At 34.3% G+C, this 14903-nt stretch overlaps 1 protein-coding gene across 1 annotated transcript; it reads left to right on the top strand.

Annotated features, from left to right (window-relative positions):
* The first annotated feature begins 6139 nt into the window (after positions 1-6139).
* Positions 6140-9535, top strand: LOC142609689 (uncharacterized). The gene is made up of 7 exons (XM_075781347.1): positions 6140-6512; positions 7042-7218; positions 7311-7457; positions 7649-7750; positions 7851-7921; positions 8018-8085; positions 8890-9535. Exons 1-7 carry the CDS (start codon positions 6294-6296, stop codon positions 9120-9122), a joined length of 1017 nt encoding a protein of 338 aa, XP_075637462.1. The 5' UTR covers positions 6140-6293; the 3' UTR covers positions 9123-9535.
* Positions 9536-14903: the final 5368 nt, after the last annotated feature.

Here is a 14903-nt window from a genome sequence, read left to right as displayed (position 1 = left end):
TTCTTTAACAAAAAAGAGCTGGACCCAGAGACTCATTTTGATGAATCAAATCTCTGCTTGGGTGTCAATTAATCAATTAATGGACTAGAAGGTACAAACCTTTGCTTTTGCATTGGATTATTTTACCAACTGGAAAAGCCTACATGTTTTATAATGATTTTATAGTCTGTCTTTGGCTAATGGCTATCTTATCATATTATAAATTTGTACCTTTACAGGTAAAAATAAAGTGTAAAGTAAATGCTCCGCATAAAAGAGGACTAGAAAAGCTAGCGGGTAATTCGAGGTTTAGCTTTGAGAGTGATTAGCAAGCAATATTTTATACTAATAAGATTCTTGCATGGGCCATGGGTGAGTTAACCATGTCCATATAGCATTGTAATTTGTACACAAAAGTTCATTCAAATAAAAGATGTATGGGCCTACTGCCGACAAAAAATATTGATGTGTGGGCCTGTAGTAAATTTTAGCATGTTTTTTAATTGGCTGGAGACTGAGTATCTCACTCTCACACAACGAAAGTTAAAAGCAAAAGTTTCATATGGGCTCAAAGTCTCAATCTACGAAACTCTTTTATTTTGATAAAAAAGCCCATTGATAAGAAGTATGGCGGGCCCTGAAGCCTAGTCCATTGTTCGTCCAAATTGTCTTAAGGGCTAAGGCTCTCTATTTCTCTCTCCTTGGCAACGATGCACCTAGGCCTTATTCATCACTATCGGGGTGGTTGGTTTAGGAGTGTGTTTTGGGCTGAGCCGCAAGCTCAGTTTGAGCGAATTTCAAACCGTACAGCTTCCTTTTTATTTGGTTTGAACTTTGAAGATGAAACTCCCTCATCATGGGATGGCCATGGGTAGGGTATGGGTATATCCGATCCATACCCTACCCGAAAAGCTTACCCATAGATACCCGAATATCAATATCCATTGGTATCTATACCCGAATCTTACCCGAATTATTATTCATGGATATCCATACCCTACCCGAAACCCATTTATTATTATTTTTTAATCCAAATATGATGCTGGTGATGGCTGGCATTGTGTGATGTTTTTTTTTTCCTTAGCCTTAATTAGTGAATGCTAATTCAGTTACAAAGTTACCAAGAAATGTGTTTATAACTGATTTTGATTCATGATGCTATACACAACCAACAACAACAACAACAACAACTCATGTCACAATGGGGTTGTTGGAGTTGGGAAGAGAAAAGAATGGTAGTTCAGTGTTCACAGCAAACTGCTTCTTTTTCTTCTCATAGGGCTAGCTACAGTAATACCTTTTTGTTTCACTACTTCTAAAAAGAGAGATGGCCCTGCTGCTAAGTGTGTGTAGGTGGTGATGATGATGATGATAAATTGAGATGGGGTGTGTGTCACTGTGTGAGGAAATTATGGTAAAGATGAGAGAGAATAATGAGTATAGAGAAATCTTGGAGAAGATGTGGCAGACATGTAGGCAACTGCAAAGAGAGAGAGAGAGAGAGAGAGAGAAAGAGAGAGAGAGAGACAGATAAGATGAGGTCAATAAGATAAGCCGAAAACTGCAAAATAAAGCAACACGAAAACTGCAAAATAGCATTAAAGTGGTCCAATTTGATTGCTTTTCAAATGTGTACAGAGTACAGACTATTAGTGTTTAAAGAAAGGTTCAGCCATTAAACAAGAAACAGAGAAAATCAAATGCGGACAGTTGAAAGAAATTAAACCATAATCAGACTGAATCACTGAAAACCCAATTAGAGAAAAACAATGAAACTCACTTGCAAAACTTGAAAACTGAGAAATTAAAACTCAAAACAATGATAAGCCCAAATTGGAAAAAAAAAATCAAACTCACATGCAAACACTTGAAAGCGATGAAACCAAAATTAGACTGAGAATCATTGGAAGCCCAATTAGAGAAAAACAAAGAAACCCACATGCAAAACTTGCAAACAGAGAAATTAAAGCTCAAACAATGATAAACCCAAGAATAGAAACATGATGAAAATGCACAAAACCACATGCAAAAGTCGTACACTCAAGGAACCCACCAAGTAAAAGTGGAAGGCTGAGCAAGAGCAGCAATTGCAGTGGCAGAAACCACAAAAGGAAGCGTTGCAGAGAGAATATGAGACAAAGAAGAAGAAGAAGAAGAAGAATCCTTGTTGCTGTTCTTGCTAGATTCACTCCTCTCTATAAATAGACATATCCCCATATAGAATCAAACACCTTAATGCAATCAAAAACCAAATCTAACACATACCCAGTTGATAAAATTCAATCAAAAACCAAATTCGACACACACCCAGCTGAATTCAATGTAGGTTAACCAAAATCTAACACACACAGATAATACCCCCCCACACTCGAACTCCAGCTCATACCTCCCACACTCGACAAGCACTTTTATTTATGGAGTGACTATTGCGTCAAGAGTGCGCGATGGTAATCAATCCACTATTTCAATGCAACTAAAAGAATGATAAAAAAAAAAATTCAATGCAGGTTTAAAAGAAAACTCCATTGTCCACAGACAGTTTAATGGAGTATGAAAGCTATTTGCATGGAAAAAGAAAGGAGTTAGCAATGAACATGAAACATGCAAGGTACTAAGTAACATGCATAAAGAAAGTATAGATGTAAGTCTACATGCCATTTGAGTATGCATGATGAAACCTAAATTGATCTAAATGACATATGAATGATTTGAATTAAAACAAACAACTAAGCCAGTAACAATTGAAAGCCCGAATTACAAAAATCTAAAATAACAAATTAAAAACCCAAGGTTAGTGATGTAAAATTACACAAATCTTAAATAAAAATTTCTAAAAACTAAATTCCTTGTGCCAAATTACATAAATATAATTTTTGAAAAAAAAATACTCTAGGTTTGGGAGAGTACTTTGGCGTGCGGTCCAATTTAAAGATTTTTCCATTTGAGAGAGAGAGAGAGAGAACTTATACAAGCACATATTTTATACATGTTACTACATTAGTATACATTTCTTACACAAGTGTTCATAATTTCACACACGTTATCCACATTTTTTAAGCATGCTCACATTTAACCTATGGAATAAGTGATGTGTATGAATGATGTGCTCGCCTCATGGCTCCACCGAAGTTTTTTGGTGTGATGGTTGGCAGGCTTTCTCTAGTGTCGATGTTGTGCCGGTGCGATGATTGGCGTAGAGATCTGTTGCACCACTGTGTGTGTGTTTCTAAATTTTTAAACTTGATCTATATAGTAAACGTTGCCTAAAAAAAAAATCTATATAGTAAACAAAAGGAGCCCCCTTCTTCATCTTCTTCTTCTTTTTGTGGATAAGTTTTAGACTTTTAGTTCAACTAAACGACACCGCTTTTCTTAGTTTTACTATAGAAGATATTTTCTCTTCTTTTGCTCTCAGCCACACATGTTGTAGTCTTTGTAGTCTCTCATCCATAATTTTTTCTACACCTGCTCAAGTCCCAATCCTGCTGAAGAAGCCCTAAATTTTTCCCGTCCCTCACCTAACCTTCCACTGATTAATAAGACTATCTCTTTAGTCTCACTCTCTCAAGTCTCATAGTCTCACTCTCTCACAGTAAGACAGTCACAGAGAAAAACTTACTTTTCATAGTTATAGTCTCACGAAATTAGTCTTTGTCGTCTTTGTTCTCCATCGTCGACTCTACCATTATGTAGCACTCTCTTTGGTAATCCTAACCCCTAATTTATTTTTGGTTTTATTTTGAGTGCATTGATTGTTTCTTGCTAACTTTTTTGGGGGGGGGGGGGTTATTTTCTTGTAATTTCAGGGGTGTTTTAAGAGATTCAGCCTGGTAAAGGACGAAATCCCAAAGGCTTAAATATTTTTAGGGTATTTTCTCAAATATTTATGGATGTGCTACTGATTATATTTGATATTACTAGTAGACTATGCTAGAATATTATTGTTAAATGTTAATATTGTTGCTTTGCTGAAATTATCTTATTGTGGTTGAGACTTGATACTTTATAATTGTGTATTTGATTTGGAATGTTCTGACAGGTTGAGTTAACATGTATAGTCATATTGTGGTTGAAACCTGATTTTTTAGTGTTGTGTATTTGATTTGGAATGTTCTGATAGGTTGAGATTTATTAATGTGTGTTAGTGTTAGTGTGTTTAATATGATAGGTTGAGATTTATAGGGCTTAATGTGATAAGTTAAAATTTTATTAATGTGTTTGATAGGTTGGGATTTTCAAATTTTATAATTCATATGTTTTATAAATTATATGTTTATAAGGGTTTAATGTTAAGCCCAAGGTGTATAAGTAAATTGCCCAAGTATTAGGGAAAAAATAAGTCTTTTTTAAAGAAACGCCCAGTTAAAAAAGAAGAAGTCAAAATAGGCTCAAATGCTATTCTTTAGAGGCCTAAAAGCTCAGAACTTAGAATAATAATTTTTAAACGCTTAGCCCAAATAACCAAACTAATTGCACCAAATTGCTGAACTTAACCTCACCCTATATAGACCGGTTTTTAACCCTCTAAAAGTAAGGTGCAGTGAATGCATAGGTTGTGATGCAAAAAAATCTTTACAAAACCGAATACATCCCTAGTCAAGTCAATTTCAGGCGTTCAGCCGCGTGGAGCTGGAGCTAACCATGCCCGCATAGCATTGTAAATTCAAAACTTAAAAAAAAAAAAAAAATCATTCAAATATGTATGGGCCTGTAGGCCCACAAAAAAGTTGACGTATGGGAACATGGAGCTGTAGTAGATTCGAGCAAATATAATTGGCTGGAAACTGAAGCGTAAAGAGACTGATGACTGATGAGTATATCCCAGTCCCCACCATTGAAACTTTAAACCAAATTTTTTAACTTTGAGAAGCCCACGAAATTCTGTACTTTCTTTTTGGTTTAAGAGGCCCAATTAAGAAGATGTGTGTACCTCATTTTGTGCTAACTGCTAACCGCTGCTGGGACCAATTCCTATTGGCTTTTACTATATATAAACACGCGTGAAAGATTTAACCTTTAATGTCATTTGTAGATGTTTGTTTTTTATTATTAGATTAAGATACCAATTGATTTTTAGTGTATGTGAATATTAAATTTTAAATCTTTTATTTCATTGACATGTGACTTTATAAGTTGAATTGAATTAGCTAAAATCTATTATTGGTTGTTGTCGTTAAAAGATTCAATCTATTTTTTTCATTATTTATTTATTTTTTATTAAAATAATTTGTGGCCGAGGAGTTGAATTGGGACAAAACTTAGTATTAGAAATTTTATAATTTACGTTAAATTCTAAGAAAAAACAAATGTTATGATTGTAATTGGGCAAGTCCATATCAATTTCAGTCGTTTAGCAGTGTGGACAACACCGTCCAACTGACCATAGGGAATGAAGAACATGAATGAATGAATATTGAATATTGACAATTCTACAAATATTCAATGTGTTAATTGCACGGAATGAACAAGGTTAATGTTGCCTAATTGCGAATAAGAAAAGTAAGCACGCAATGAACAATTACAACGTGTTAACTTAATCTCACGGTCAAAGGAATGCTTTTTTTTTTTTTTTTAGTTTTTGCTTTGGCTTCTAAAAAGTTCAAAAAAAATATATTAATAAGTGGGAAAAAAAATTTATGCATTCATAATGCACTATTGTATATATTATAATATGCGCAAATATTAAAAAAATTAATTTAAAATAGAAAAAAAAGACCTTTCTTTCTTATAGTACGTTTTCTTTGTAGTATTGCTATTCAAATAATATACTTCATTTGTTACATTTGACAAATGTTTAACACATAGAAAACTTTTTAATGTTATGTCTTTGGCTACTTTATTTTCTTTTAATGAATTTTTAAAAAAAAGATGAGATAAAAAGTTACCTTAATCAACAATAAACTATCACTAAATAAAAGACTTATTAATTAATAAAGAAAATAAGTGTTGTTATACTAATTTTTTTAAAATTAAAAAAAAATTGAAAAAAGACTTTGTTAAACTTTTCTACATGCCAATCGTGTGGAAAAGGTTTTTAATTGTTTATTACTATGTTTTTTTTTTTTTTTTTTTGGGATAAAAAAAAAATAGTTAATGTTTTTTTGGGGTGAATAATGCGTTTGAATTGTTTATATGCCAAAATTTGTACCATAGTATATTCTTTGACATTTTAGACTAGGGTTTTGCCGGAGGGGTTTCTCTTGGAGAATCCCATGTGAGTTTGTGAGAGAAAGATAAAAGAGAGAGATAGTTTTCACTTTACATTTACAGACAGAGAAAGAAAGAGAGAGTTGAAGAAGGGAAGGAATATAACAATGGAAGCTAGAGTGGGTGTGGTGGTTGAAGGAGGTCAGAGAGCTCGGACTTCACCAACTCAGGTATTTCAGCAACAAAGGCAGAGCCAAGCAACACGCTCACAAACACAGACACCCAATCAGATTGGAACGGTGCAACAGCTTCTCGCCGGTGGTATAGCCGGAGCTTTCAGTAAGACCTGCACCGCCCCGCTCGCTCGACTCACAATCCTCTTTCAGGTCTCTCTCTCTCTCTCTCTCTCTCTCTCTCATTCACAAACTTATTGTGTCTGTGTTTTTTGCTCATCTGCGTATTTTTGTGGTTTGTGATTCTGACCATTTATTTTGATTTGGGGAAGTGGGTCTTATGGTTTTTGACTTGGGTTTGGTTGGGGAGTGTTTATATTATCTGGGCTTTTTTTTTTTTGGGAATGAATTAAGACTTATGCGTTATTTGGGGTTTTGATTTCTGCTAAATAAAGAAAATGTCTAATTTAGTTTCTTAGTAGTATGAACGCAAATGCTAATATTTGATTGCATACATACAATTATTTTATTTTCCATGACAATCAGTACATTTCTGATTGTAATATTGTTTAGAAATCATGATAATGAGTGTTTGAGGTTTAGAGCTATAACTAGTTAATTGTTGATTATACATAATGCTTACTATTGTCTTTGGTTTGGAAGAACATGAAATTAAAAATTGTGGATAGGTTTATATCATTCCAAAGCTTGGTTGTTGACTCTTCCAAATCGTTCTTATCAGGTGCAAGGTATGCACTCTGATGTTTCAGCACTGAGCAAGGCTAGCATATGGCGTGAGGCTTCCCGAATTATCAATGAAGAAGGGTTCAGAGCATTTTGGAAAGGCAATCTGGTCACAATTGCTCATCGTCTTCCTTATTCTTCAGTCAGCTTCTATGCATATGAACGCTACAAGAATGTGAGTGCAGGTTTTCTTTCAGTAATTCTAATGCATATATTATCTCTTCCATTGCTTGATATCAATTTGTTGATCCCTTTTATGTTCTGCAGTTGTTGCATTCGATTCTTGGGGAAAATCGTAGGGGTAATATGAGTTCAGATGTTTGTGTGCACTTTGTAGGTGGTGGGTTGGCGGGAATAACAGCTGCCTCTGCTACATATCCGCTGGATCTTGTGAGGACACGTCTTGCAGCACAGGTAATGGCAGCATATCTTGGTTGATTTTTTTTTTTGGATCTTGTGAGGACATGTCTTGCAGAGAGTAAAACTAACAGTGAATTGAATAAGGAAAAACTGATTATCAAAAAAAAAAAAAAGGAAAAATCATTTCCTCTGTCTTTTGAATTTCAACTTTTTTCTTACTTCAATTAGATTTTTAAAATCTGCAGACAAATGCAACTTACTACAGAGGTATCTGGCATTCATTTCATACCATTTGCAGAGACGAAGGTTTTATGGGCTTGTATAAGGGACTTGGACCGACACTTTTAGTATGATTTTAACCTTCTTCTTCTTCTCCTCCTCCTCATTCTCCTTGGTGGCTCTAGTTTATTGACTTAAATTTCCCTTGGTATGCTTTGCGTGACACAGGGTGTTGGACCTAGTATAGCAATAAGCTTTTCTGTTTATGAGACCTTGAGATCGCTTTGGCAGTCGAACAGGTGAATACTGCATCTTGGTTGTGGAGTTATGTTTGCTGTCTCTTGCTTTGTGCAATTTGGTTGTACTACTATACTAATATTTTCTTTTGGCATCAGGCCTGATGATTCCCCTGTCATGGTCAGTCTTGCTTGTGGCAGTCTTTCAGGCATTGCATCATCAACAGGTAAGTGGCCTAGGACCTCTTTTTACTTATTTATTTTTTATGGATAAGTTTTGGTCATAAGGGGTGGGGGAAGGGGAGGTTCTAACTAGTGCGTATGTTTATGTGATGTCATGGCAATGGTGATGGAAAGGAGATAAGTGGAATTTTGTTTGGGTATATGAATTTGTTTTCCTCATTGCTAATCAATGGCTTATTATATATATATTTGTTGTATCTTGTGTGGGGTGTTCATATAATATCTTTTGGAGATGAACTTTTGAATATCATTTACTACTATTCATGAAGCCTCTAAATGTGAGAAAAACTTCTTATGTTGCAATGCTTGTGTTTTTGTAGAAGTTGAGTTAGATGTCTTGCTCAGTTTGGCATATTTTAATTTTTGGGAAACCTATGTACAAAAGATTTTTTTCTCAATAAGTTATGACATTTTTCCTGAAATGTTGCTGTTGTGCATTGGAGTCTGATGACAATTGTGTAACTTGTGCTATGGACTTAGTGGCAAGCTTCACTGAATGACCACACCATGTCTTATGCATACACTCGATAGGCCTTGGTGCTCTTTAGTTACAAGTGGTAAACTAGTTAAGAAGGCTTGAAACTACTATCCTGATGAGATTTGTTAGGTGCTACTATTCTTTTTCTGTTTTCCCCTGTATTGACAGTGCCAGCAAAAACTGATCTAGTCTCATATTGTAAATTATTTTTAGCAATTTATAATCAAATGGTTGGTTGTACTTGACATTAATTATATCAGGCATTTTCAATTATCTACATGATTTTCATTCTCTCCTGCTTACTTTTCAGCAACATTCCCTTTGGATCTTGTGAGGCGAAGGATGCAATTGGAGGGTGCTGGAGGTCGAGCCCGTGTTTATAATACTGGCTTGTTTGGGACATTGGGGAACATAATGAAGAGTGAAGGCCTACGTGGCTTGTATAGAGGGATTATACCAGAATACTTAAAGGTTGTTCCCAGTGTAGGCATTGTCTTTATGACTTATGAGACGTTAAAGATGCTTCTATCGCGCATCCCATGAAGTTTGCAGTTGCCTATTAAATTTCACGTTTACTGCCATTGATTGAGGCCATTAAAGTCAAACTCATTCTCCTCTCCAATATGGAAGGTGCTTCATAAAAGATACAAGGTAGGTAGAAGAAAGTTCCGTGGTGTCTGTCTCTTGAGAAATTGTGGTGGTAAATTTTGTCCTTGCTGCCATGAGCCCATATTTTTTCATGTATAGGTAGTTAGCACAATGAGGAACATCAACTGTACCCAATTCCAATATGATTAGGTCGTAACATGATAGTATTCATTGGTGATCATAGCATCACTAAAGTTTTGTTCTTGCAGCTTGTTTGTTACTTTGTCTGTCTCTGCATATTTACTAACTATTTATGCTATCAATGTATCTGTATGTGTCCCATTTCACTGGGAAATTATTTTTGATTATTAAGATAGAGTTTTAAGGACTTGGGAAGCACCAATAAGGATACTGAATATGTACATGATACAAACCGGATATGATCATTCTTGGAAATTTAGAACATAAGATATAAATATATATATATATATATATATATTATAAGAACATTAGTTTTTGCGATATGAATATATATATTTTATAAGAAAAGATTATCGATTAAGATTAGATAGCTATGATACTAACAAGAAAACTAACAAGAAAAACCGTACCGCATAATTCTCCATCTATCAGACTAATTTTTCAATAAAAAGATTAACCATTGCATACAAAGCGTAAAATAAGAATCCCTCTGTTTACGAATTTGATTGTCAGAAGTATCAATGTTTCTTGATTCAGGACACTGCGGGAGTTGTAGGCTCGTAGCAATGTGGTGCTCGTCAGAGTCTTTTTATTTTTTATTTTATTATTATAATTTTATAAATAAGTTACAATATGTTGTTAATTTTGCAGTAGAAATCCTTTTTTTTCTTAAATCCTTAAACACTTTGTACATGGAGATGTGCTAATTAAGCTAAAGCCTTTGGAAATTGTCCTCAATAAGTAATGCAAGGACAAAGTTTAACTATAAAATTAGTTGTAGTCTAAGACTACAACCTTATTTAATAAAATAAGCATTATTACATATCTTGAAAATTTAACTATTGAATTGCATGTTTTTTACGTTTTTAATACACGTCACATTTTGTGTCAATCAGATATTATTTACTATATGATCTATAAACTTATATTTTATGTATAATTTTAAAATACAAAAGCTTGCAATTTAAAAAATTTATTGATGACATACCTATTGATCTTTAATTTTCTAAAAATTTTGCAAGTATGAAGAATATAAGAAGAAGATTTCATCTAATGGTAGATTTGTCAAAATTTACCTCCAATAAAAAGATATCAAGTAAGGTTATAGCCTAAGGCTAGTCAAACTTTGTCCATAATAGAATAACCTTAGAGACCTACTTCTTAGGGGGGAAAAAAAGCCTTGGAGATTAGTCTCTATTTCAGATATATATGATCTTCAGCAATATGAAAATTGTGATGCATGAGGAATTCTTGTTTTCACTATAGGCCCTTTTGCACAACCCAAGGGTGAGTTGAATAATTTTTTTTTTGATAAGTGAGCTGAATAAAAATTGTTGTGGGTGTTTTTTATTTCATATATATATATATATATATATATATATATATATATATATATATATTTTTTTTTTTTTTAACTTATTGTATCTCAGACAGTGTCTTGATGTTATTAGATAACTTCCAGTTTAGGCTTTTTTTATGAAAGAATTTGGGTCTAACACTCCCATGGAATGAGCTCCAAGGTCCCATTCTACCGCTATTAGTTTGTGCACAAACATTGAGTCCTAAGTCCAGGGAAAGATGCTGCAAACTGGGTTTATTCTCTACTTCTACCACAGAAGGAACATTTCTCCAACTTTTGCTACAGAACTGAATTTTCTTAACTTTATACTGTGCAGTAAAGTTTTCTACACTTTTTTGCAACGTGAATGACTATTCTTCATCTTCTACTATAGAAATATTTCTTAACTTCCGGCACATAAACTTTGAAATCCAAAGAAAATACTCATCAAGCAAATGTTAGTTTACAAGGGTTAACATACATATTCTCAAATATATAAAATATACTATGCAGAATATGGATTGCAATATGTGTGTGTGTGTGTGTTTACATGGGCCAGCATACATTTTCTCAAATGTATAAAATATACTGTGCAAAAATGGACTTCAATATGTGTGTGTACACACACACAAACACACATACAATAGGATTAGTTAAAGCAAAACAAATTAATACACATATTAGCAAATAATAAATAAAGTTTTTGCAGACATATTCATGAATCAAAATAAAAAAAGCATTCTCTGCAAGTTGTTGACTTAAAGAGCTCAACTCCAACTCACACAATTTAGTTACTCGATTAGGTTACAAAGTTGAGTGGTTTGGAATGTGAGTCAGAGTGGTCATCCTTTGGACATTGCAAAGAGCGCGCTTTGATGTTTTCTAAGGAAGGGAAAGGATTCCTAGTGATGCATGTTATACTCTCTTGTCATATATTCTCTACTTTCTCTCCTCTCCAATGTCACTTTCTTTCTCTTTTCTCTCTTCTTCCCTTTCAACTCACTATTCATATTTCCTTGGTTATCATGTTATTGTTGTTGTTGTTCCCATATTCATGGGTACTGATCCTATTTATACCACAACTCAATCCATGATCTTTTACATTTTTATCCTTATTTTTATCAACCGTTTTGTTTGCTGCAGACATTTAGCCAACACCCACAACATACTGGCCACTATCTTCTGGCCATGTGTAGGTGGGTTTAATTCCACTACTTGGCTTTACAACAAACTTCCTCATCTTTTTGGTAAATGACAATCTGCCATACACCATTACCTCTCTATCTTTTCCCAAAATGGTAAAGCCTTCATTAATTCTCTTTGTCTTCACTTTCTGGCATGCATTAGATGGTTCCAACCTACCTTATTCCCATTATTTTGGTAAAGATGTCTTCCTAGTAAGACATTCCCAAAAGAGGGCTTGATAGGATACTAGATCTAGGTCATTTACCCCCACCACACCTTCTGCACCTGATTGGCCTTGGGCCTTACTCTATTGCATGGCTGGGATGCAAAAGGGTAAAAGCCCAGAGCCCAGACCTTACCTTACTCACATGCCTTTCTACTTTTGTCTTTTCTCTGATTTTGGTTTATTTATTCTTCATGCGTTGTCTGCCGCTGCTACTTTTGTTTTCTTTCACCGTGTCTCTTACTGGAGATAAGTTTGGCTTCTTATCATTTTATACAAAAGGATTTGGGCCTTTGTGAGCCAAATAATCTTTACTGGATCCAATGGGTCTTGGACCCAATTTGCCTTAATCTGCCAAAGTCATTCTGTAGAAGATCTGTATTCTGTTACAGGTCACTTTCCTTTGTATTTCTCTCTCAGCCCAAATGTAAGTTTAGACTTTTATTTCTTTTTTGTTTTAATGGGCCTTTCTTGCTCTTCAGTCTTCTTGGTGGGCCTTTAGGTATTACTTTCTATTAGGCTTAAATTCTCTACTCCTTATGGCTCGAATTCATTGGGTCTTGGGCTTTACTTCTTGACCCAAAATGTTTGCAATTTTGAGCATCAACAAAAATTAAGTGAAGAAATAATGTCAATGCCTAAGAGAATTAATTGAAGAAAAAATTGAAACAGGTTTAAATATTCAGGTGTAATGATCGTTCCGAAAATTACATAGTATTAGGTTCTAAGTACTTAGGAACTAATGTATTAAAACTCTAATGTGTATTGTTGGCAAACCATGATCAAAACAGGTGTTTAGTCTTGTTTTAGACTTGCTCAAAGTATGTCATTCATGTAAAGTTGGAATCGAGTTAACTGCAGAAGTTACTGTGCAATTCTGCCTAACTCGATCGATCGAGAATTAGACTCGACTGATCGAAAGTCGTGAAGATTGTTTTTTTTTTTTTTTTTTGCAGTTTTTCCAACTCAGCCCTAAGCCCATATGACGTGCAGGATTTTATGTTTTGCCCTAGGTATAAAAGGAAAACCCTAGCCACGTTTTTGAGGTTGCTCATATTGCTGTTTGTGTGAATCTCTTGTGAGATCTAAAAGGTGCTTGCCTTCACACAAGCTTAGGATTATCAAGAAGGAGATTTCTTCAAGAACTTGATGATGATTCAGTTGTTGCCATAAGAGCTTAACGATACACAAGCAGGAGTGCTTGTACTTACTGAAGAATCCAAGAAAGAAGGAGTCCGTGGTCTCGGAGCATGCACGTGGTCGTGTTAGTAAGTTTTCTACTGGTGGGTAGTAATAGGATGTTAGTGGTCTAAGTCGCTATTGTACAAACTTCTATTCTTTCATAGTGGATTCAGGTTTACCTTGAGGATAGCTAGGTTAAATCTTCCCCAGGTTTTTTACCGGTTTGGTTTTCTTGGGTCATCATATCTTTGTGTTTTTATATTCCGCACTTTACATTTATATGATTATATAATTGTGTTAACCTAGATTTGGAATTTGGACTAAGTATTAACTTGGCTTGTTAACTAGGTTAATCCAATTGTGTTTTAAGCGGTCTAAATAACTCTACACATAGTACTTAAAAACGAAAGAGTCCATATCTTAATGATTCAAAACACAAATAATAATGATTCAATAATTCATGCTAAAAGCTTTACGATTGTGTTGTTAGGTTAGACAAATTACCATGTTTTCTAGCTGCTTTAGCGGTTGATGTAACTATTTGTTAAGCAATTTTTTTTTGGTATGAAATATTTGTTAAGCAAGTTAGCAATATAGTTTCTAACTGATAATGATAATAAACACAAATAACAATAAGGATCAGTTCAAATGTAATTTATTTTCTCACCAAATTAAAAGAAATAGTAATTGTGAGATCCAATGCCAAAAGTTATAGTTACTTCACTTGGATAAATTCTTGATAAGGACCCTTTTACTAAACTAGAGTTTGTGCCGTATAGTGATTAAAATTAGCATTATCTTCTTTTTCCTCTTCATTGTTAATGTAAGTTTTGTAGCCAAGGATAATCCCGACTAGTATTTGGTATAGGGACCGCAATTTTGTCCCGTCCCACCTCATCTCATGTGGATTTTTTCCGTCCTGCAAAGGTGGTAAGGTGAGGGTGGGAATGAGTTTAGGCTTTTAACCCCTTACCGCCTCACTCTGCACTATTAGTATTAAAAACTGGCTCTGTAATACTAACAATTTAAAATGTATGGGTATTAAGATTTTTGTATTTGTTGTGATATTTTCTTTTTAAATACTTTGGATAATATTATTCAGTCTTTGCTAAAGATTAGTTTAACTTGATATGATATTTTTAATTGTAATTTCAGGTATATTTATATTAATGAACCAGATTTTATAAAAATAAAATTGTAACAAGTGTGGGATGTGGGGCCTCGCGATGCTTCAAGGGGTGGAGATGGGAAAGACAATTTTTCCCATCATGCAGGACAAAGTGGAAACAAAGTAAGACAAAACCATGCATGGTGAGGATGAAGACTTCATCCTTCGGCCTCACCCCACCATATTAAGATCCCTAATTTGGTAATATGCAGTTTGCAGTGTATCGTTTGATAGCATACACTTATGTCTATAAATTTCACTATAAATGACACAATTTAAGGATAATTTTAATACATGCAGCGCTCACCTCAATTGGCAAACATTTCTCACCAAGGACGAGTACTTTGAGAAAGTATTCAATACAACCGTCAATAACAAGAAGATATTACTTATCAATTTTTAATTTGAAGTTTTTGCATAGTAGCTGAAACCTTTAAA

Source organism: Castanea sativa, chromosome 9, assembly GCF_040712315.1.
Source record: "Castanea sativa cultivar Marrone di Chiusa Pesio chromosome 9, ASM4071231v1".
Classification (NCBI taxonomy): domain Eukaryota; kingdom Viridiplantae; phylum Streptophyta; class Magnoliopsida; order Fagales; family Fagaceae; genus Castanea; species Castanea sativa.
The sequence above is the reverse complement of the archived record's forward strand: the minus strand, read 5'-3'. Positions and strand labels throughout refer to the sequence as shown.